The sequence below is a fragment of a genome, unplaced genomic scaffold (assembly GCF_019419815.1).
Source record: "Pyrus x bretschneideri cultivar Hongxiangsu unplaced genomic scaffold, Pyrus_bretschneideri_v1 Contig8, whole genome shotgun sequence".
NCBI lineage: Eukaryota > Viridiplantae > Streptophyta > Magnoliopsida > Rosales > Rosaceae > Pyrus > Pyrus x bretschneideri.
Window position 1 is genome coordinate 73,039 of NW_025999820.1, and position 23,130 is coordinate 96,168.

Genomic DNA, 23,130 nt, shown 5'->3' on the forward strand with positions numbered 1-23,130 from the left:
GTAATTTGCTACGTCGCGTAAATATGTTTTTGTACTAGTGGCAGGTTGTTCGTCTGTTTAAACGCAAGCCATAACAGACTTATCTAGTGCTCGATAAGGACTGTTTTCCCCATTGAGAAAAACTTGTTTCTTATATACCTACATATTCATTTTTTAAAATGAATATTTTAACTAACTAAAACAAAGTCACTTAGTACCATGGTCTACTGGTATTCCTCTTCACTTGTAAGTGAGGGGTTTTAGGTTAAATTCTTGCCAAAGGTGAAGTTGAACCACATTATTATGGCAAGTCCATTGTAAGGATTAGCACACTCCATCACCCTCTTAATGTAGATACTATCATTTGTTCAAAATAAAAAAAACAAATAAATAAAAACTAGCTAAAACAAATAAGTAACCCCTAAAGAAACAAACACGAAGCACAAGTAAGTTTATTTGCATCATTTTCATTTATCAGATTTTGTTTGGTTCTTCTTTCACTCCTTCAGGTATTGATGAGGTTTGTGAGGTCATTCAGCCAATGGTCACTAATTCTGAAAATGATTTTTTATATGCATTACCTACTAATGAGGAAATTAAGGAGGTAATTTTCTCTTTAAGTGCTTCTAGTGCGCTTAGGTCAGATGGTTTTCCAAGTTTTTTCTATCACCATTGTTGGGATATTGTTGGCTTTGATGTTATTCAATTTGTGAAGCAATTCTTTCAATCAAATTGGTTATACCTATGTCAATAGTGATAACAATGCTTAGAAAGAAAACCAGAAAATACCTAGAAATGTAGAGAGAGAGAATGATAGAGAAAAAAGATAGAAAGATATGATTTTTCAGTGTATTACATTTGATAGTTTGCTTACAAGATTTATCGCACTTATATACCCAAGTGTTATCTTATCTCCTAAGCTTCCAATCCTAACAACTCTAACTAACTAACTGTCTTTTATACCAGTTTTACACACCAGCACCATTTTACACATTTTGACCATACTACCCTTCTTATGCTAGTCAATATCCCCCCGCAATCTTAACTTGGGGTACCAAGTTTAAGATTGTAACAATGTTTGACAAATAACAGACCATGGAACCCCTTAGTTAGAATATCAGCAGATTGATCTTCAGTGGGAGTATAGGAGACTTCTAAATCACCTTGTTGCACCTTCTCTCTAACAAAATGGTAATCAGTATCCAAGTGCTTGATTTGAGAATGAAACACTGGATTTGCACTCAATGCAATCGCAGACAAATTATCACAGTGTATAACAAGTGGTGTTGGCAGAAACAACTCCAAATCCTTCAAGACTGCCCTTATCCACGCTAGATCAGTTGCAGTGTGAGCCAAGGCTTTGTATTCTGCTTCAGTAGAGCTTCGAGAGACAGAACTTTGTTTCTTTGACTGCCATGAAATTGGATTATTACCAAGGAAAACAAGATAACCAGTCACAGACCTCTGAGTGTTCAAATCTGCAGCCCAATCAAAGTTTGAAAAAGCCTTGAGACTCGGTTTTGTAGCTGCTGAATACACAATACCATACTGCATTGTACCCTTAAGATACCTCAAGATTCTCTTCACAACTCCAAAATGAACATCAGTTGGTGCTTTCATAAATTGGCACACAGAATTAACCGCAAAAGCAATATCCGGCCTAGTAAATGTCAAGTATTGGAGAGAACCTACAATACTTCTGTAAAATGTAGGATTTGTTAATGACATTCCTTCAGTGAGAAGCAATGAGTCGTGTGGCTTACATGGTGTTGCGGATGGTTTACAAGAATCCATTCCAGCTTTATGAAGCAAATCATTGATATATTTCGACTGGTTTACAAATATATCCCCATTTGATTGATATGAAATCTGTAGGCCCAAGAAATAGCTGAGTCTGCCCAAATCTTTCAATTCAAACACCTCTGATAATTCATGAATGACCTGTTGAACTTGGACAGAATTAGAACCTATCAAAATTATATCATCCACATAGAGAAGTAGGATGATGATATCAGCACCATTGTTTTTTACAAACAGACTTGTGTCAGACAATGAAGCATGAAACCCCATAGCACACAGATAGGTGGTAAACTTAGAATTCCAGGCCCTTGGTGCCTGTTTAAGGCCATACAGTGATTTAACTAGTTTACAGACATAAGTAGGACAGGTGGGATCAATAAAACCTTGAGGTTGTTGCATATAAACCTCTTCTTGTAAATCCTCATGCAAGAATGCATTTTAAATGTCCAATTGTTTCAACTCCCAGTGATTCATTGCAGCTATAGCAAGAATGATTTGTACTGCTGTGTGTCGAATAACAGGACTAAATGTCTCTGAATAATCAATTCCATGCTCCTGTGAAAACCCTTGAGCCACCCATCGAGCTTTGTATCTCGATACACTGCCATCAGACTTCTTTTTGACCTTGTAAACCCATTTACTACCAACCACAGATCTGTTACTAGGATATGGAACTAACTGCCAGGTACCCTGAGCCCTAAGGGAGTCATATTCTTCCTGCATAGCTTGCTGCCAATGTGGAATACTTGCAGCTTTTCGAAAATTAGAAAGTTCTTTAGTATCAGTTATCTCTGTCACAAATGAATAACCACCAGAAAACACTTCATCTTCTATAACTTGTAAAGACTGTAATTCTGGAAAAGATGTCAAATAGGTAGCATAATCTTGTCGTTGTATAGTCCCACTTTTCAATCTTGTAACCATGGGATGAATAGATACTGCATCTGGGGACATTGAATGATTTTCAGAATGTTCACTTAGTTGAGGAGAGATAGGAATTAATACCTCCAGTTGGGAACTATGATGGACAGGCAACAAGGGTGATTCATTGACTTCTTCATTGGAGTGATGATGGGAAGGTGATGGTTGAGAGTAGTTAGAACTATTAGCAGATTCATTAAATGCTTCCATATCATAACTGGATTGCACGCTTGACACTTGCTACTGAGAAACAGGATCTAACACTAAAGCTGCACTTGATACGGATACTGAACTATGAACTGCATGAATAGGCATTTGAACCACAACCACATCTCCTGTTATGTGCTTAGACTGTTCAGAACGAATATACCCTCGAGATAGTTCTGTTTTATATGGAAACACTTCCTCATTGTATATGACATGCCTTGACAAAATCAATTTTCGATTGTTCATATCATAGCATATTGCTCCTTTGTATCATAAAGCATAACCAAGAAAAACACATAGTGAAGATCGAGCTTGAAGCTTATTAATAGTATATGGTCTCAGTAAGGGATAAATGGCAATGCCAAAGACTCTAAAATTATGAATCTCTGGTGTTTTTCCAAACACAATTTGATATGGAGACTTAAACTCTAAGACTTGAGATGGCATTATGTTAATTAAGAAAACTGCATGAGCACAAGCATGATACCAGAACATTTGAGGCAAACTTGCTTCTATCATTAAAGTGATTGCAGCTTCTACTACATAACGATGTCTCTTTTCAGCAATACCATTCTGCTGAGGAGTATAAGGACAGGAAATCATGTGTGAAATACCCTTACTTGCTAGAAACTCCTTAAATGTTTTACTTATATATTCACCTCCTCCATCAGACTGAAAACATTTAATTGAAGCATGAAACTGATTAAGCACAAAAGCTGTGAACTTCACAAAAATTGAACAAGCTTCTGATTTATTGATCATAGGAAATATCCACATGAATCTAGAAAATTCATCTACAAAAGTAATGTAGTACTTATATCCTTCTATAGATTGTATTGGAGATGGTCCCTATACATCGGAGTGAACTTTCTCAAACAAACACTTAGCTTTATTTTGTCTCACTGGAAATACTTGTCTACACATTTTCCCTTTTACACAAGAAGAACTCATAGTTGGACAAGGATCTTTACTAGTACTAATTTCAGCAGTCTTCAACATTCGAGCCAAAATATCCCCTGATGGATGCCCTAGCCGTTGATGCCAAATTGCAGTCCTTACTTTCTGTCCCAAGAATGCAGCACATCGACTCAACCTTGTAGCAAATGAACTGTCAAAGACAGTTATTGGAATCTTGAGAAGTTCCCCATCACCACTCCTTCCGTGGTACAAAATCACCCTTGTTGCTTTGTCCTGTATAAAGAAATCCACATAATCACAAATAAACCAACATCCATTATCTTTGCATAACATCTTAACAGAAAAAAGATTGACAGTGATTTGAGGCACATGCAAAACATTATGCAGAATTAAAGCATTATTTGGAATTGTAATTGTAGAAGAACCAATGTTCTTAACTACCAAACCTTCACCATTTCCAATTGTTATCTTCTCATCTCCATTGTAAGAATTGACTTGAGAGAGTGCATGAACATTGGAAGTCATGTGGTGTGTAGCTCAGGTGTCTAGAATCCAAGTATCCCCATTTGGGAATCCATGTCCATTGTTCTGTGGTGCATTTTGTCCAATATTAGCCTGTGCAGTCATTGTAGTCAAGGAAGAAGGTGGTGGAGTACCCTGATAAGCAAAATTATTTCGATGATAACACTACAGTGCAATATGTCCTTTTTTCCCACAAATCTGACAAGCAAGGAACCCTGTATTTCCAGTGGCAGCTCTGTGATAGCAATTAGCTGCTGTATGTCCCCTCCTAGAACATATTTGACATTCAGGTGAAACACCAGATCTGTAAGTTGTATTGCCATTCCAGGTATTACTCTTTTGAAAACCACTACCGAAGAAACTGCTTCCATTCTGTGACTGAACACTTTTACCATTGCCAGAAAAGTTGCCATTAAAACTACCATTGTTACTTCTGTGACCAGATTGATTTCCATTGCCAGAGAAATTTCTTGAACCATTATTACTTCTATGATCAAAATTACCATTGTTATAATTGCCATTATACCGCCTATTTCCCACTGAAAAATTGCTCTTCTGTACAAACCTGTCACCATTCCTCACAAAGCCAGAACCACCATGAAACGCATTGGAGTGTTCTCCATCATATTCCCCTTGAAACCTATGAGAATTGGAACTTTCCCCAACTTTGAAACCGTTATGATTATTCTGAAAAGCATTGGAACCAGATCCATCTCCATGAACATACTTTGATGCCATGGATGTACTCAAAGACTTCATTCGTGATTCAATATTAGCCTCTGCACCAAGAAGTTGAGCCCTCAAATCTTTATATGATATAAGAGAATCCCGAGCCAATATCACAGTCTTTATCATTTCAAGCTCAGGAGGTAAGCCAGATAGCACATCTATAAGAAAATCATTCTCAGTAATCCTTTCTCCAGCAGACACTAGTTGATCCTTAATTGCTTTAACCCGTAAAAGAAACCTATCCACAGATTCCCCACCTTTTTGGATAGTGTGAAACTCACTCTTCAGTTGATTGATTCTAACCATGGAGACAGATGCAAACCTTTCTTGTAAGCAAGTCCAGGCCTCACACGCAGTCTTACTACCAATAATGTGTTCCATAACATCATCAGATAGCGTAGCAATGAGAAGACTGAGTAAGGCTAGATCCTTCTTCACCCAATCTTTATACGCCACAGTAACTTCATTAGTAACTCCTGACTCTGTATCAATAACAAATCTCGGAGGAAATGGATCTTCACCCGTGAAATGATAAAAAAGATCGTATCCCCTAAGAACAGACTGAAACTGGAAACTCCATTTAACAAAATTGTCATCCTGAAGCTTTAACATAAGCATCCCAAGCAACCCTTCAATCTTGACATTAGACGCCGCCATTTGAATACCAAACAACTAAACAAAATATGTTCTTGAACCCCAAATATGCTACCCTTCTTTTCTTATGGCTATCGGCCTTTTTCTTTCTTCTATGAAAACACCTTCCACAATCAAACAATGGCTATTGGCCCCTTACGAACTCAAATAATGGCTATCGGCCTTTGAACTTGCTAACAATGGCTATCGGCCTTCAAATTCATAGAAAAATAGCAAACACTCTTCAACTAGAACATATCACAAACAGATGGTGTGCACTGCGAAAACAGAAACCAAGAACATGATATGAACGAACCCCCTTGACCCTTTTTGACAGAAATCGCTGTGAACTTGTAGCCATCATTAACCTTCAATTGCAGTTCCTTAATCTCCAGCGAAAGAAACGGCACCAAGAATCGTCCGGGCGATTGATACCATGATAACAGTGCTCAGAAAGAAAACCAGAAAATACCTAGAAATGTAGAGAGAGAATGATAGAGAAAAGAGATGGAAAGATATGATTTTTCAGTGTATTACATTTGATAGTTTGCTTACAAGATTTATCGCACTTATATACCCAAGTGTTATCTTATCTCCTAAGCTTCCAATCCTAACAACTCTAACTAACTAACTGTCTTTTATACCAGTTTTACACACCAACACCATTTTACACATTTTGACCATACTACCCTTCTTATTGTAGTCAATAAATAGTAATTTCTTTGTTATGATAATGAAGGTAGAAGACATTATTTCCATTATTGAATTTAGACTTATTGCCTTGGCAAATTTTCTTTTCAAGATTATTCCCAAAATTTTTGGCAGTTCGCCTTTCTCATGTTGTTCAACGCATTCTTTCTCCACAACAAGCTGCTTTTGATACAACTAAGGCTTTAGGGTTCTTTCTCCACAAAATTTTGTCATAATTCTTTCTCCACAACGCATCTTTTCTGTCTAAAATTTTGGCTACATATCACATATTGTATTGATCTTGTTTCAGAATGTTTCAATGTGCTTGACAAAAAAATCTCGCAATGGTAACATGAGAGTTAAAGTTGATATAGCTAAGGCTTTTGATACTTTAGATTGGTCCTTGTTGTTGCAGTTGCTTACTAACTTTGGGTTTTCCACTTGTTTTTTGGAATGGGTTTCTACTATCTTAAGATATGCCAAATTGTCCATCTTAATCAATGGTTCCCCGCATGATTTTTTCTCTTGTTCTCGGGGAGTGCGCCAAGGGGATCCTCTCCCTCAGTTGCTTTTCTGTCTAGCTGAGGATGCCTTATCAAGGGGTCAAATTCGACTTCAACTTGATGGGCTTACTAAACCAATTTTTGCTCCAAGAGGTTGTATTTCTCCTTGTGATTTTCTTTATGCAGATGACTTATTCATTTTCTGTAGTAGTGATGGTGTTACACTATGTAGTTTGTATGGTTCTATAGATATGGTAGGGACTCTGGTCAATTCATCAATAAGGATAAAAATACTTTCTACTTCTACTCTACTTTAAGGCATCACAAAGTTGTGGTCAAAGCTACTTAGGATTCAAAGAAAGTAAAGTACCATTCGTCTATTTAGGAGTTCCAATTTTTGTGACAAGCCTAAGATGTGTAATCTTCAAGCCATGGCAGATAAAGTTAAAGCTAAATGAACAGGTTGGAATGGGAAAATTTTATGTATGACATGAAGAGTTCAACTCAATCAGTTTTTTCAGAGTATGCCTTTGCGTAGTTTTTCTGTTTATCAGTGACCTTCCTTGCTAAGGTCTCTTTTGCGATGTGCTTGTAATTTTATATGATCTGGTGACATGATCTCAAAGAAGATTGTTACCGTTTCTTGGTCTCAAATATGTGCACCGAAAAATGAGTGTGTGCGTGATCTTTGCTTTCTAAATGCTACAACTCTCTTAAAGCTTGGATGGGTTATTATTACTCCTGATTCTCCTTGGAGTGTTTATTTTTGAGAACGATTCCAGCTACATGATTATTTACTCCTAATTCTCCTTGGAGTGTTTATTTTCGAGAACGATTCCAGCTACATGGTCGTTTATACTCTTCTTGTTACAAATGATCTTCTATATAGTCTGATATTAAATCCATTCTTCATATCTTGTTTCAGAATTGTCGTTGGGTGATTGGGAATGGTTCTAGTACTTCTCTTTAGGTTGATAAATTGTTAGACACGTTTATTGTGGAGGTCGCTGGTGCTACTGAGCTTGCTCCTTTTCTATCTCGTACTAAGGTCTCAAATATTATTCATATGGGAAAATAGGTTATTCCTTCTATTTTTTCTTCTACTTTTCTAGACTTGGCTATAGAGATTTTAGAGATGCCTCTTCCAATTGGTGAGGACAAGGATGTGTTAATTTGGGAAGCTTCTACATCTGGAGTCTTTTCGTATTCTGATGGCTATGAAATTCTTCGTCATCAATTTCTTGTTAAGAGTTGGGATTCCATTATTGTATTCTTTTATAAGATGGGTAAGGTGTATGCCGCCCCCCCTCCCCGCCTTTCTTTTTCTTTTCTTGTACTTTGTTTTTCTTGCTATATGAGGGGCCGGGTAAGGTTTATTATTTATTTAATTTTGTCTTCATTGTTATATAAGCTACCGTGTATATAAGCATTTTTTCCTTGTTCTTTCTTATAGATTTATATGTGAGTTTGTCTTATTATTATTCTATTATAATCGATATTACTACAACTACACCAGGCGGAAGGGATGGTTTGAATTCGAGGCGCAATGGATTGAAGATAAATGTCCTAAACTAAAATATTAGTTTAGTCTCTTGCCTTTTTTACCAAATTTGAATCACGTCTTCGTAAATTATAGTAGTTTAGAGTTTCATCTTGTCAAAAAGAACATAAAATTTTATATATATATATATATATATATTGGAAATAATTATCAATATTGGTTATAAACCATTACATATCTAGCTCACCTGGCATAAATAAACATATACACACAAATTAAAAATGGAGACAATTGGTAGTTAGAGGGATGTAGCATGATAATGAGAAGGAAATCAAACAATAAGAGTTGTTTTATTGACACCCCATATTTGTTAAATACACCCCACTTAAAATTTTAATACTAAACAACTTAGATGCTCTAATATGAAATAAAAATTTAGGCCCTAAATTTTTTTTTTTTTTTTAAATATCCTTTAAATACACCCTAAGTCATTTCTAAAGTTAGGTAACATGTTAAGTTCTCAAACCTACTCTTTTTCTAGGAATGAAACATGAAATCGACTTTTTGGAAGAGGTAAGACTTCATATTTTTCTTATTTTGCTTTAATTTGAACATCTTACTAATTGTGAAACAATAAATCCCAACACATGTTTTTGGTAGGTCCCCAGAAAGATGGCGATATTTTAGTACATCTTTGCCGAAGAGATAAAGAATGGTGGATACCTTGCACTGTTTCATTTGTTACGTATTGTATGTTCCCTATTGAAAATATAGGTTTTCGTATGGGCACTCCACATATTTTTTTTAACACCCCTCGCGTGCTAAAAATACTTAACACTTTTAAAATTTAAAATTACCTTAATACACCTCATTCACTTACGAAAGCTACCATCACACACCCCATTTACTATAAATTTTTAAGATTGAGTATGTCATTTCCAAACTGTGCTATATTTCAGTTGGAAGCTACCAAAACTATGCAAGTTTCCAACAAGTCTACCGAAGGCGTGCATATTTTTAGTAGGCTCCAACCAAATAATACGTTCAAGTACAATGTTTCAAATTTTCAGCAGGTATCTACCGAAAAGTTGAAGCTACGGAAATATATTCAAATTTTTAGTAGGTACCTACCCAAAATATGAATCAAGATTTAGGGTTTAACAAGCATAACGACATCATTCAAATTGATGAAAAATGATAAAAAAAAATTATGAAGTCTTACCTCATGCGAGCCTCCAAATAATTGATTTCATAAACCATTTGTCAAAACCAAGTTTTAGTTCTTTTCATAAAACGTGTTTGTACTTTCAATGATTAGTGTTTTGTTCTAAAATTGAGTGAGAAGTGGGTTTGAAAGCTTGAAGAAAATTACTTATCAATCTAGGGTGTATTAAAAAATATTTTATTTTTATTTTTAAATAAACGACCTTTATGAGGTCTAAGTAGTCTTTTCATATTGGGACATATAAGTCATTTAATGTTAAATTTTTAAGTGGAGCGCATTTAACAAAATGACAGGTGCCAATAAAATAACCCCAAGACCAAATAAAATTGGTTTTATACCATTAATGAACCCTAGGCTTGCTTGGAATCCTAATGGAAACAAAATACAAAATTAATGAAATTTCAAACACATACTCAAAACTAAAATATGAATTTTACCTAGTGAACAAGGGAATTTGGCTTAAAAAGTTCATATGTCATAGCAACGTGGTGAGTTTGACTTGTGGCATCGTTTTCTGTAAAATGATGTATTACGGGCTCAACGCTTAGACTTTACTGCCGATTTTAATAGTGTTCGACTCACATCATATTATTGTCGGTAAATTAGATAATCTAATAAATAGAAAAGTGACCATTAATATATGTCGATAGTTAAAATTATTTATTATCATGAACCAGATTTCCTACTTGCTAAGTGGACAGGCAGTTAAGACTTTAGACCATCTCCAACCCTTGGGGATAAAGCTTAAAAATTTTAAACCATAACTAAGAAACTGCTTTTCTCATCTAACCCTTATGGCTTAAAATTTTAGCTCAAGATTATTAGATAATGGTATTAGCCTAATTTTTTTTTTTCGGTAACTTTTTTTACTATAAAATTTATGTAGATTATCCTAATTTATTTTTATGAACATTTTAATCTAAAAATAGAGATTAAAATGTTTAAATTAAGTAATTAAAAATCATACAAATACATAGGTATTTATAAAGGTTTAAGTGAAATTTGATTCAATAATTTTCTTAAATTATTTTAAACGTTAGATTTAATTTTGGGTCATTATTTTTTTTTATTTTTTTATTTTTACCATTGGATTTGATTTCATTTGATCACAGTCGTTAGATTATAATTAAAAAAAACAAAAAAAAAGATTTGAAATATGACAGCTTGATAGGTCCAGAATAATTTAAGCTAGACTTAAATCATGAAGGAATCTAGCCCAAAAATATATTTTCTCCTCAAGGCTTTATTTATCCAGTGTTGGAGCCCTCCCCCTGGCAATACACTATTCAATCCACCTAATGAACAGTAATTGGCCTTAATGAACAGTAAGTAGCCCTGGCAATAGAATTTGTGACACACCCCGACCGAGGTAGGAGCGTGCTGGCCGTCACACAAAGGCGACGTAGCCATGTTCACGTGCGGAAGCTAATAGAGTAGTAAAATAAAAGTACGAATAATTAAAAACTAGTATTCAAGTACTAGAATAAGTGCTAGTTAGTGCGATACAAATTCAGAGCAGGTCTATAGCAGTCCAAATAAAATAACAACCGTAGTACGCCCGAAGGCGAACCTACAATGTGGAGTGTCTGTCAGAACGCCGAAAAGCTCGCAAGGGAAACCACCGCAACGGCTAAGCTACTAGAACCTGGAGGGGCGCAAAACAAAAGTGTGAGTGGGCAAAAACAAAGCTCTTTGAAAACCATTTAATAAAACACAATCTAACCCCTCGCCGTAAAACCTGTATACTTCCCAGAAAATAACATATGTACGTATGTATAGATATGCTCAAACATGCTCAAGGGTATGCCAATCATGTTCAATATATGCTATGTCAAAATCTCCTAATGATATGCAAGTGCTCAGGTGTGAGTCGTATCAATCACACAATCCTCTGGCAACCGGAGTCACCTAACGCGACCTGTACGGCTGTATATAGAGCTCAAATGTCAATCTCAATAACTAAACCTGCCCACGAGTCGGAACCACCTAAAGGGTCTGTACGACAGGCCTGGGTGTAACATGTATATACGCTCTAGTGCTACGATCACGTGAAGGCTGTGCGAATAATCGCAGGTCACCTACGAGTCGGAACCACCTACTGTGGTCTGTACGACAGGCCTATGCACCTAACTTGGATCCAAGCTGAGCGTATGGTGCGGGAGGTGAACAACACGTGAAGGACTGTGCCCTACTCTGGGCGGGAGCACTAACACCGGGGGTGCAGGTTATGAGCTCTCTAAGCATCTCTAAACACTATGTAATGCAATCGTTAATTAACGCTTACCTGGCACTTACGTATGCCTCCACAGCACCCACACATAAATATATGTAACATATGCATATGTATATGTATGCCACAAATAATGCATGCAACGATGCATAAACGATAAATAATAAAGTACATGGCATAAGGCAAATAACCCTTTTTAAATCAATTTCTGGGAATATAAATGTATATAGGTATATACGGAAAACAAAAGCCCACTCACTGGTATGTAGAAGGGTCGTAGCCCCCCTGCCTCGAATGTGCACGCTCGTCCTCGGGATACGTGTCACCTATATGCGAATTAACTACAAAAACGTTAACTTTAAAGCACATAACCGTCCATTCAAAATAACTTCTCATACATTGCTCAAAATGGACAAATGAATATACCAACGTGACCTACACAACCTCACGATCACAACCATATTTTTAAAATAATTTTTGGACCACGCACGCGCCCCCACGCGCCTGGAATGGCACGGGTCCACGCGCCCCCACGCGCGGCCACGTGCACGGCACACCGACGGAATATTCCGTTGACTGACGGAATATTCCGTTGACTGACGCCGTTAGTCCTGTAGGAATATTCCGTTAAGTCCAACGGAATATTCCCCTGTCTTCTCCGGCGAGCCGCCGCCGCCTGCGTCGCCGGAAAACTGGAAATTTTTCAAACTTCGTTTTCTCACTCGTTTTTCAACCATTTTTCACGTTCTTTATACCAAAATGAAGCTTAGGACTAGTAGAATCACGTTAGACTACTTTTAAGGCCTAAAAATCAAAGAATCTCACCTGCAACAACGATCCAAGTTCGGCCAACTTTGAAACTAAGCTTTCCCGATGTCCAAATTCACCCAACGAAGCATTCCCAAGCTCCTTGAGGCCTCACTAACACATCTACAAGCTTAGAATGTCCAAAAACATACTAGATTAGGTTTGCATGAACAGTGCTCAAAACGGAGCTTACGAGATCGACGTGAAAACGACTGGTTTCTCACCTGAAAATGGCACCACTAGACTCCTCTCGGCCTCACCATCACGATGGTGTACTTGGTTCCCTCGATCTGCAAGGTTTTGGGTGGTTTTGGGTTTGGTCCGTACATATATGGTGAAGAAGAAGGGGAAAGAGAGAGACACGGGAGGGAGAGAGACAGAGGGAAAGGGAAGGGCAGAGAGTGCAGGTGTGTGTGTGGCCCAACACATGCCACAACACACAAAACACCCCACTAAGTAACGAAAACACACTAGGGGCAAAATTGTAATTCCACACGTACGTGTTAATAATCCCGGGACGGGATGTCACAATTTGCATCTCCACCGTTACACTTCAATAGCCCTGGCAATAGGCAATAAAATATTAGTATTTTTTTATTTTTAAAATAATACAAAATAATTTTAATTGTAATATCGGATAAGATTTTTAATCGTTCTCGTTGCGCCACATGTCATTATCCGAAGTATTATTAAATAATACAAAATAATACAATTATTGGTGATGGATTTTTGATAAGAGAAGGTATTTATAGAAAAGTAAAAACAATTTTTTTTACACTTTTTTTCAGATTTTTCAAATTTTTTTTTGAATTTTTTTGAATTTTTTTTAAATTTTTATTTAATTAATTTATCTCTGCCGTTGGATATAAAACAATTTGAATTCCAACACTCCATGTGCCACGTGTCACAACAGTAACTTTTCAGATTTTTAAAACTATTTTTTCTTTTATTTTTTTATTTATAAAGCATTTTAATATCCACCGTTGATCTCAGATCGAACGGTGGATATTAAATCTGACTTTTTTTTTTACCGTTGAGATCGAACGGTCTAAATAAAGTGACCGTTGAGATCTAACGCACCGTGGGAAGCCACGTGGCTTCCCAACAGTAACTGACAGAATTTTTTTTTTCTGATTTTTGTGTCAGCGACGCGCCCCCATGCGCGGGTGGGGTGCACGCGTCTGACACAAAAAAAATAAAATATTGCGCTGATGCCATCCTGGCGTCAGCCTTACGTCACCCCCACCTCGGGCTCAAGGGCTGGCAATCCCCCACGGGCCCGGAGCTCGAGCCTCCCCCTTCCATCGGGCTGGGCTACGCTGGAGCGACGCCACCAGCCCTCGGGCCCTTGTTTTGGAGCCCGTCCCCCTAGCAAAACCCAACGGTGGGAATGCTCTCAAGGTTTTAAAAGACGCTAGGCACTAGTCTGGCGGTGGGCTAGAGCCTAGCGCCTAGACAGCTAAGTGAGGTCTAAGCAGATTTAAGTAAATCCATTATATATCGTATAAATAAGTGTTTGTTTATATTTAAAGTACATATAATTTCATCATAAACTACAAAATAAAATAACATATATTATGAAGTATTGGAACATAATAAAAACATGGGAAACAAGCATATAATGTGTGCTCATTTAAGTATTCAACAAGTCTCTTATAATTTATTAAAAAAAATACAAAATAAAATACAAAATTAAAATTATTTATTTTCTTTCTAAGTGGATCGTAACCTAGATGGGTTTAGACGGATGTTGAAGACGTCATTATCCATAAATTAACAAGGGTGTGAAAAGTAACATCAGTTTTTGCTTCTCACACACACCTATCCATTTCCCGCCATTGTATCAACTAGATTGAAGACATCAGTATCCAAAAATTAGCAAGAGTGTGAAAAATAAAAATATATGTGTGAACGGCACTATCTTTAAGAAAAACACCAGAATATATAGATATACCCAAATTCTAAAGTAAGAAACTGAAAATATAAATAAATAAACAAAACCTGTACAAAGCCATTGAGTTACTTTGAATGTTTGGTTTCTTCATTGGAATCAAAAGGCCTACTACAGAACCATAGACAATTAGGGCATATTTGTAGAATCAAGGAAGAGAACCGAAAGAGTTCCAAAACTAAAGCAGTAAGTTATGAATTGGTAGAACCAACTTCAAAATGCCGGTTCTTCAGCACCTCCAAGCTGAGGCAGAAATGAGATCCTTGCGCTGCCAGCAGAGCACAAGCGAAGACTGTCTCTTCTCGACGTGGAACCCCCCAACCGGAGTCCGCTGCACCAAGCACTCGGCCTGGGACTCGGTGAAATTGCTGAATGTCAATGGTGAGAACCCAGATGACAAAAACAGTGTCCTCCAGGAAGGTGTTCTTTTAGGGGAATGATGGCGGCCCGTTACAATCTTTTCAATGCCTGGTTGGAGCAAGTACCTCTCAATCTTCTGCAGTGCATCTGGGTTTACATTGACAGCATCTATTGATTCAAGCAGGCCGGAGTAAGAGTGGAGGGCTTGGATTATTTGGTGGGGAAATGGAACATCGGTCCGATCACTGCCTCTGTCCAAAGAGACAACAATTCTGGGAGAAAGCTGCTTAACAAAGCGCAAGATCAATGGAAGCAATAAAGGGTTACTCGAAAAGGAGCCAATGGGGAGATTGACAGCAACTGCCACGCCGTCAGAAGCATGAATAGGCAATCCCCACGAACCAGAGTTCAACGACTCAAGGCTCACAAGTTCAAGTTCGAATGCCAAGTTGAGCTCACTAGCAAAGTGTTTGAGGTTTTCTCGAGTGAAACTAACCTCAAATTCATCATGCGCGGAAGACGATATAAATGCAGTGATTTTAAGAGAAGATGCACCCCCATTTCTCAAGGCAACTTCTTGCATGAAAGAAGCCCATTGCCCGCCATAGCCAATATCAAAATCAATAACATGAACACGATTAAAGCCCTCCACGGCTTCAAGGATGGCTTGGTTACAAGTAAAGTTGGCAAATTGGACAACAGGCGAGATTTCAGAGAACGATTTATAAGCACCAATCTTGAAAATGAGGCTAAAAGGCGACAAAGCCGAAGAAGAGTTACTAGAGGTGTTGATGTGAAGGAGCAATTGCAAGGCCTCCTTGAAGTAAAAAGCAGCCCTTGAAAAAGGCTTGCCAATGGGAGAGAGCTGGTGATTGAGCCGCGCCAATATCCCTTGCGCGAGTACCGGATTTCCTGTTTCGATCAACTCTGCTGCATTGAAAAGCTGGTCAATTACTGCTTGCTGAAGCTGCTGCTGCTGGTGGTTCTGGTTCATCATTTCTTTACCGCCCTCTGCCGGGCTCATCATTTTCTCCTTTGCCACCGGCATTGTTGGCCTCTGCTGCTGAAGGTGCTGAGGAAGAAACTGAAGCTGCTGCTGCTGTTGCTGAGCCCGAACCAATAGCTCTTGCCCGGGATTCAAAAAGGGTACCCTTTGGACTGGGTAACCGGGTCCAAATCCACCAGAATTGAGCCTTTTCGACGGAGGCGGTGAGAGAAGGTGGTGCTCTTGCAATTGGGCATGTGTCAAAGGCATAAACATAGCTGGGTTCTGTGTAGACTGAGCTTGGTTTTGGTTAATTACCATCTGGGGATTGAAAATCTGAGGCTTCTCCTCCAGACCCATGTTCTGTTGCCGCTGAAACATGCCGGAAGACAGCGAAACCGGAAAAGGATTACTCATTGAAGCAGAGAACATTGTAGGGTTTGGTCTCACATTGCTGCTCTGAGTCTCAACATTTGAGGCATTATTACTGAAATTAAAATCAGGATCAGAACTTGCGTGCAGAGAGGGGCTAACCAAACCCCCAGAATGATCATCGGGTTCGAAGCCGCCGCCGTATCCTCCGCCTTGATCCACCACATCCTGAAACCCTCCGCAGCCGAATTCCAAATTTTGGTGGTGATGATCAGAACCGCTTGAACTCTGCAGCAGCGTGTTCAATCCAAGAGAGGGGTCTTCGATGTCACTCATAATCAACCTCAGGATGGACTGCTCTTGACCTGGGGACTCAGACAGAACGCTCTCCCAGTCCTCCATGCCGAGCGACGGGCCGCATTTTTGTTCCTCTAAGGGTGTTTGAGATGGGTTTTCGACCCCCGCCGCAGTGGTTGTGTCTGTCGAGCCACCGCTGGCTCCGCTGCCGTGGGAGGAAGACAGTGTTGAGGAGGATGTGGGCGGGCTTGGGCTTCTTCTGGTGTCGAGGACAGAGGTGGGCTCAGTGCTGCCCACATAGCAATTCTCTTTGCTGCTGTGGTGGCGGTGAATCCACTTTTGCGGCGGCAATGAAAGAAATGAATCTGAAGCAGCAGCAGCAGCAGAAGAAGAAGAAACAGAAGAGAAATCTAGCACCCCCTTCCCTTGAAACTCCTCAAAGGGTAGGGGCATGGCCTTCATCCAACAAAATCAACACTCCTACAAATCTCCTCAAACCAAAAAACACAAATATCTCCAGTTTTTCTTCAAAACCAACAAAACCCACAACCCCAGAAGCACAAATTACAAATAGGTTGAACTCAAATTTACAAACCCAGAGAGCTCAATGCTAAAAACCCCAAAAACAAAAACTCTTTTTTTTCTGGTTTTTTAGTCCAGATTCTGGGTCAAACAGAGACTACCCAAGTACATGCTCAGCTGTTGAAACGAAATCTCTCAGCACCCAAAAGCACTTTTAGCTGCTGCTGATGCGGCTTGCGCTGTTCTGCTAGCTTAATGGCTTTTGTTGTTGCAGAAAAAGCTTTTGCATTTGAAGCAAACAGGCCTCGGGGCTCAAGACCCACTTTTGGAACCATCTTCTTTCTTCATTTCTTCTGTCTGTGTGGGTTTGGGCGTTTTTGTGGGATTATTTTTTTTTATTTTTGCTCGTTCTTTCTCCTCTGCTGCTTCTGGTTTGCCTTGAGCCTTGAGGATTGAGGGTTTGAGGGGAGTAGTGCTACTTCGTCTTCCTTCTGTTTTCTGCTATGTGGATGCGTGCAACATATAAAAGTGGTAAAGTGCTCTCTCTCTTTCTCTCGTTTTCTAACTTTTGTTTTTTAATTTTTAATTTTTTTATGTGGCTTTTGTCTGTAGATGTAGTTATCTAACTCGCTGCTAAGGACTAGGGTTACTGTCACTCCCTTCAAACCCATTCGCATGCCATCGCGCGTAAATGCCAACCGCAATCTCTATCAAGCTCATTATTAGCCACTTAGTACTACAGTCCAAAAGTTTTAGACTTGATTCTCGTCGAAGGTAAATTTGAATCACATTATTACTTGTCAATTGTAAGGCTAAGCCTATCCTTTCCTCTTAACGTAAATAATATCGTTTGTTTAATAAATAAATAAAAAAAAAATGTGTTATTCACGTACCCCTTGATAATTTATATCTATTGATCTTCTTCAATTCATCTGATTTGACGGCCGAAAATTAAAAAGGTGTGTGAGAAGTAAAATGAGATGTGTGGATATCACATCCCAAAAAAAAGAGTCTTCCCACTTGTTAACATGTCAATTACTATTCACTCTAAAAATAAAGATATGAAGGTGTGAGAAGTGAAGGTGGTGGTTTGTGTATTATAAATTCAACGGCTACAATTATTATAAATTTTAGAAAGATCTTTTACTTGTAATCATTGGATTAAAATTCAACTGTCCATGTTAGTAAATCATGAGGATCCCCACCATTTACTTAGGAGGGGATCCAATTCTGTCCGATTTAGTTTGCACTCAGGCAAGCCGTCAGGCGGAAGCTGCCAAGATAGTTATCCACCGATATGGGAGGCGTTTTTACTCTTTTTCGTATTTTGGTGTTCGTATAACAGCAAAAGAATATACAAAAAGGAGAACGAAAATGTTCACATAATTAAATGAACTAGACAAAGAGTAATTTTTCATGTTTATCTTGACAAACAAACATTGGTCGTTACAAACTAGACAAAATTATGCAGAAAATACTTGAATGAATTTTTGGTCTAGATACAAAAATACTAATAATGTAATAACTGACTTTTTTTTTGCTTGGTTGATATACTTGACTAGAAAATACTGATATTGCATTGAAATCCGACATGAGTTCTAGAAAAAGTAATAATCCATTTTGACTTGTCTTGACATGTAAATTATGCAGAAAATAGTGAAAATAATTAGCAGTTTAGATTGCCACCTTAGGCTTCGTTTGACACGTTGTACAAGACTATCGAATAGTACTAATAATACGAAGTGAGTGTTTGGTAAGTCTCATATTAAATAAACACCAAATTATTTAATCCGGCCCCACCATTTTAATACCCTTCCTACCTGCTTAATTATGCCTTCCAAAACCTTGGTATTATTAGTCGGACTCATGCTAAAGAAAAATCACACTTGTTTTTCTTCGACCTATCCCGCCATGGGCGGCAGCGCATCGCGACCTTCAATAAACACCAAGTAGATATGAACAAAGAACCAGAGATAGTTGATCGAAACCAAGTGGGCATTGCGACCTCTGTTCCTAGTCATCATGACCTCTGCTTTTGGGTAACGTGACCTTCGTTTCTATTATGACATCTATGGTGGCAGTTCGAATATCTCGATTTGTGGCTTAATTGTTAATTGATTTTATTGATGTGATGGGATTAAATTAAAACTGGGAGAAATTTCATGTGGGTAATGTTGTAATGGCTACTGGGTTTTCAAAGAATGTATTTCTGATGTGGATTAAGGTCTCAAAGGATTAGAGATCACAGTGGGATATGAGAGCAAGTCCACCCCAAGAGATAGACCAGCTCAAAGTGTGAAAAATGGACCAGGACTCCACTAAAACACTCCAACCCAGCCTAATAGGCTAGCCTTCAGCCCAAGCCAGGCCATAGGCCGGCCCAAAATGTGCTGAGCAATCAACTAGCCTATGTGACATCATGCTGACACCAACATGATGTCACGACACACTTATATTATTTTTTTTTTGCATCAGGCGTGTGGGAAACACACACACGGGCGCATAAACGAGTGTTCCCAACAGAAAACAGGCAGTGGGGCCCACCGCTTCAACACACCAATTTGGATCCGTGAGTGGCCACGTGGCTTGTTATGGGCCATTGGATTTCCAATGGTCAAAAAAATTTGAAATTCGAACCCAATGGCTAGATGACATGGCGCGTTCTAGGCTGTTGGATTTGAATCTTTTCCAAATCCAACAGTCTGCATTAATTTACTTAATAAAAATTAATAAAAGGTTAATAAAAATTGTTAAAAATACATTAAAATTTTTAAAATAAATTATTGACACATCCCGACCGGAGTCGAGGCATGCTGGCTGTCACCTGAAGGTGATGTAACCAAAAATGTAAGTGATCTAAAAATACGAATAAATTTAAACTGAAACTAGAACTTAATTAAACTAATAAAATGAGTGTGCAATAGTGGGTAGAACCCATAAAATACAAATGTTCAGAGCATAGAAGATAAAAGAGTGTGCAGTCGAAACTAGTTAGGGTGCTTAATATACAATAGGAAAAGTTCAGATGATAAAAGAGTGTGCAGTCGAAACTAGTTAAGGTGCTTAATACACAATAGGAAAAGTTCCTACATTTATTTAGAGATATGTCAGAAACGCTAGATATTCCTCGTACCCCACAGAGTAGGTCAGCTATCTAAGACCTGGAAAGGCGAAAAACAGAAGGGTGAGTGGGCAAAAACAAAGGTTTATAAACACATTTATTTTCTGAACATACTAACCCCTCACCATAAAACATGTAAAGTTTCCATAAAATCATACTACATATAAGTATGAAATCAAATGTAAATCAATAATAAATCCAAAAATATGCTAAATCCCAATATCTCAACATAGCATAATAAAATTAGGTGTTCATCAACCTATGCTAAATACATAAGTTCATGCAGATAATTTCTAACATGAACAGGACTGGGTGTAATCATAATATACGCTATAGTACTACAATCACGTGAAGACTTGGCACATATGAGTCAGAGTTGCCTAATGCAACCTGTACAACAGGACTGGCACATACTTGGATCCAAGGTGAGCATACGGTGCGATGTGCACATGGCCCAGGCCGAGCACTAAACTTGTGCAAGCATGTATGATGAGCAATTATAATGTATGTGATCATGCCATGACTATATATAAATCTCAACATCATAATAACATTTTTAAAATTAAATAAATCATGGCATAATAGGTGTAAAATCAATATAAAAACACATGTGGAAACAATAAACTTTATATATATACATGAAAACAAATGGCCACTCACTGATATGTCGATGGATCGTAGCCTCCTAGCCGTGCTTTCCCTCGTACTAAATAGGTAGGAAAAACTCCCATAGTTTGCTCAAACAGAAGGTTTGAATATACGAAAACACTCTACTCCATGTCACGGACCCGTACATGTCAAGCACTCGCTGGTCGGTGGCTAGATGCGCCCTTACGCATCGGCTAGTCCACAGCTACACGCTTCCCCATGCGCAAGCCAGTGACTAACGAACACTAGGAATATTTCGTCAGACTTGACAAAATATTCCGTTAAACGGTTAACATAACTTAACGGCATTATCTGATGCCGTTAGAATATTCCGTCAACTTTGACGGAATATTCTTCATCTTTTCTGGTGGAATGCCCCTGTCTGGTTTCGTCAAAAACTAGAAAAACTTCGCAGGTTTTTTGGGAAAAATTCAAATCTTCATAACTTGTTCATTTCTCAACCATTTTTGACAACATTTATATGGAAATGAAGCCCAGGAAGAGAAGAACAAGTTTAAAAGTTTAAAAAGTGGTTGGAAGTGGGCTGAAATTGGCTCGAAAGGTTCAGACTATTTTTCGACTCCTCGAAACCGTGCTTCTACATGTTGGTTCTTCTTCAAACTTATACTAGGAGCCTCGGGAAGTTGTGTAGAGGCTTCCTAACATCCTAAAAACTTGTAACTCGGTTGGAAGCACATCGGAGGATACTCGTCCAAGTCGGAGCTTCCTAGTTGACTAGTCAAAACTCATCCATTTCGTGATCGGTTGGTACAGCTAGGTTTGTGAGGATGAGTGGAGTACAATGGTAGTGTTTTTAGGTTCAATCTGTGAAGTTTGATGGTGGTGTATTGTTGTTGCAAAGAGGAGAGGGTCTCGGGACAGAGAAAGAGAGGAAGAAGATGAGAGAGAGAGAGAGAAAAAAAAAACAAAGTTGAGTTCTTATTGGACAGAAAGAAGAAAAATCTGATTGGGTGATAGGATTAAAGAGTGAAATTGTTTGGTGGTGAGGGATTTGAGGGCACGAGTCCAATTTAAAAAGAAGAAGGGATAAGATTTTCAGATTTTTCCCAGTAAAAGTACACAAAAAAATTCATCTCCTTATCAAAAATAGTGTTTCTAACTCTGATAAATTAGCTCACACGCGTGTACAATTCTACCCGCTACAACATACTTTAATTGAGCGTATCGTTTTTTTTTACAAATCTGATTGGGTCTAACTCACGTTCACGCATTTGTAACGAGTACCATTTAATTACGATATCAAGAAAAATAATATAAAAATAGAATGACTACATCCATGTCAGGTTCCATTTTTGCCAAAAAGGACATAAACGTCAATTTACACATTTGGGGAGAAAATTACATGGAAAATTAGGAACGGGTCGTCACAACCTACCCCCCTTAAGAAAATTTTGTCTCCGAAATTTCAACACTACTAGTGATCAGTTAAAGAACAAACATTGATTAACATCTCGCATACGCTCCTTTGTCTCCTAGGTAACTTCCTCAACAGAGTGGTTTCTCCATAAGACTTTCACCATACAAACGGTCTTGTTCCTGAGGACTTTGTCTTTCCAGTCAAGAATCGTCACTGGAACCTCATCATACGTAAAGTCAGGATTAATCTCTAACGGCTGAGGGGGAATCACATGTGACGGATCAGAGACGTATCTCCGTAGCATGGATACGTGGAACACATTATGCACCATTGACAACTCTAGAGGTAAATCAAGTCGGTAAGCAACTTCACTAACTCGCTCAATGATTTGGTATACTCCGATGTAACGAGGACTTTGCTTTTCTTTCTTCCTGAAACGTACCACGCCTTTCCACGGTGACATCTTTAAGAATACCCAATCTCCAACCTTATATACTCTGTCGATTAAATGTCTGTCTATTATACTCTTTTACCGATCCTAGGTTGCTATCAGGTTAGCTTTTATCACCTAAATATTTTGTGTCGTCTCATCTACAATTTCAGGACCAACCAAAACTCTTTCGCCTATTTCGGGCTAACACAACGGTGTATGACATGGTTTCCCATAAAGCGCCTCAAATAGTGACATACCAATGCTGGAGTGAATGTTGTTGTTGTAGGCGAATTCTATCAAAGGTAAGCGCTTGTGCCATGTGTCTCCGAACTGCAGGACTAAAGATCTCAGCATATCTTCTAACGTCTGAATAGTTCTCTGTGATTGCCCATCCGTCT

The 23,130-nt window shown here is 38.3% G+C and overlaps 3 protein-coding genes across 3 annotated transcripts; all 3 read right to left on the bottom strand.

Moving 5' to 3' along the window:
- Positions 1–1,020: 1,020 nt before the first annotated feature.
- Positions 1,021–2,049, bottom strand: LOC125473131 (uncharacterized mitochondrial protein AtMg00810-like). The gene has a single exon (XM_048575531.1). The coding sequence runs from the start codon at positions 2,047–2,049 to the stop codon at positions 1,021–1,023; it is 1,029 nt and encodes a 342-aa protein (XP_048431488.1).
- Positions 2,050–14,632: 12,583 nt separating this feature from the next.
- LOC103963114 (scarecrow-like protein 6) lies at positions 14,633–17,707 on the bottom strand. The gene has a single exon (XM_009375889.3). It carries the CDS (start codon positions 17,090–17,092, stop codon positions 14,846–14,848), a length of 2,247 nt encoding a protein of 748 aa, XP_009374164.2. The 5' UTR covers positions 17,093–17,707; the 3' UTR covers positions 14,633–14,845.
- A 4,707-nt stretch (positions 17,708–22,414) lies between these two features.
- Positions 22,415–22,762, bottom strand: LOC125473132. The gene has a single exon (XM_048575532.1). It carries the CDS (start codon positions 22,760–22,762, stop codon positions 22,415–22,417), a length of 348 nt encoding a protein of 115 aa, XP_048431489.1.
- Positions 22,763–23,130: the final 368 nt, after the last annotated feature.

Bases quoted from the DNA above. Each gene is read 5' to 3' on its own strand.
- LOC125473131 (XM_048575531.1), bottom strand. From the start codon at position 2,049: ATGGGGTTTCATGCTTCATTGTCTGACACAAGTCTGTTTGTAAAAAAC.
- LOC103963114 (XM_009375889.3), bottom strand. From the start codon at position 17,092: ATGAAGGCCATGCCCCTACCCTTTGAGGAGTTTCAAGGGAAGGGGGTG.
- LOC125473132 (XM_048575532.1), bottom strand. From the start codon at position 22,762: ATGTCACCGTGGAAAGGCGTGGTACGTTTCAGGAAGAAAGAAAAGCAA.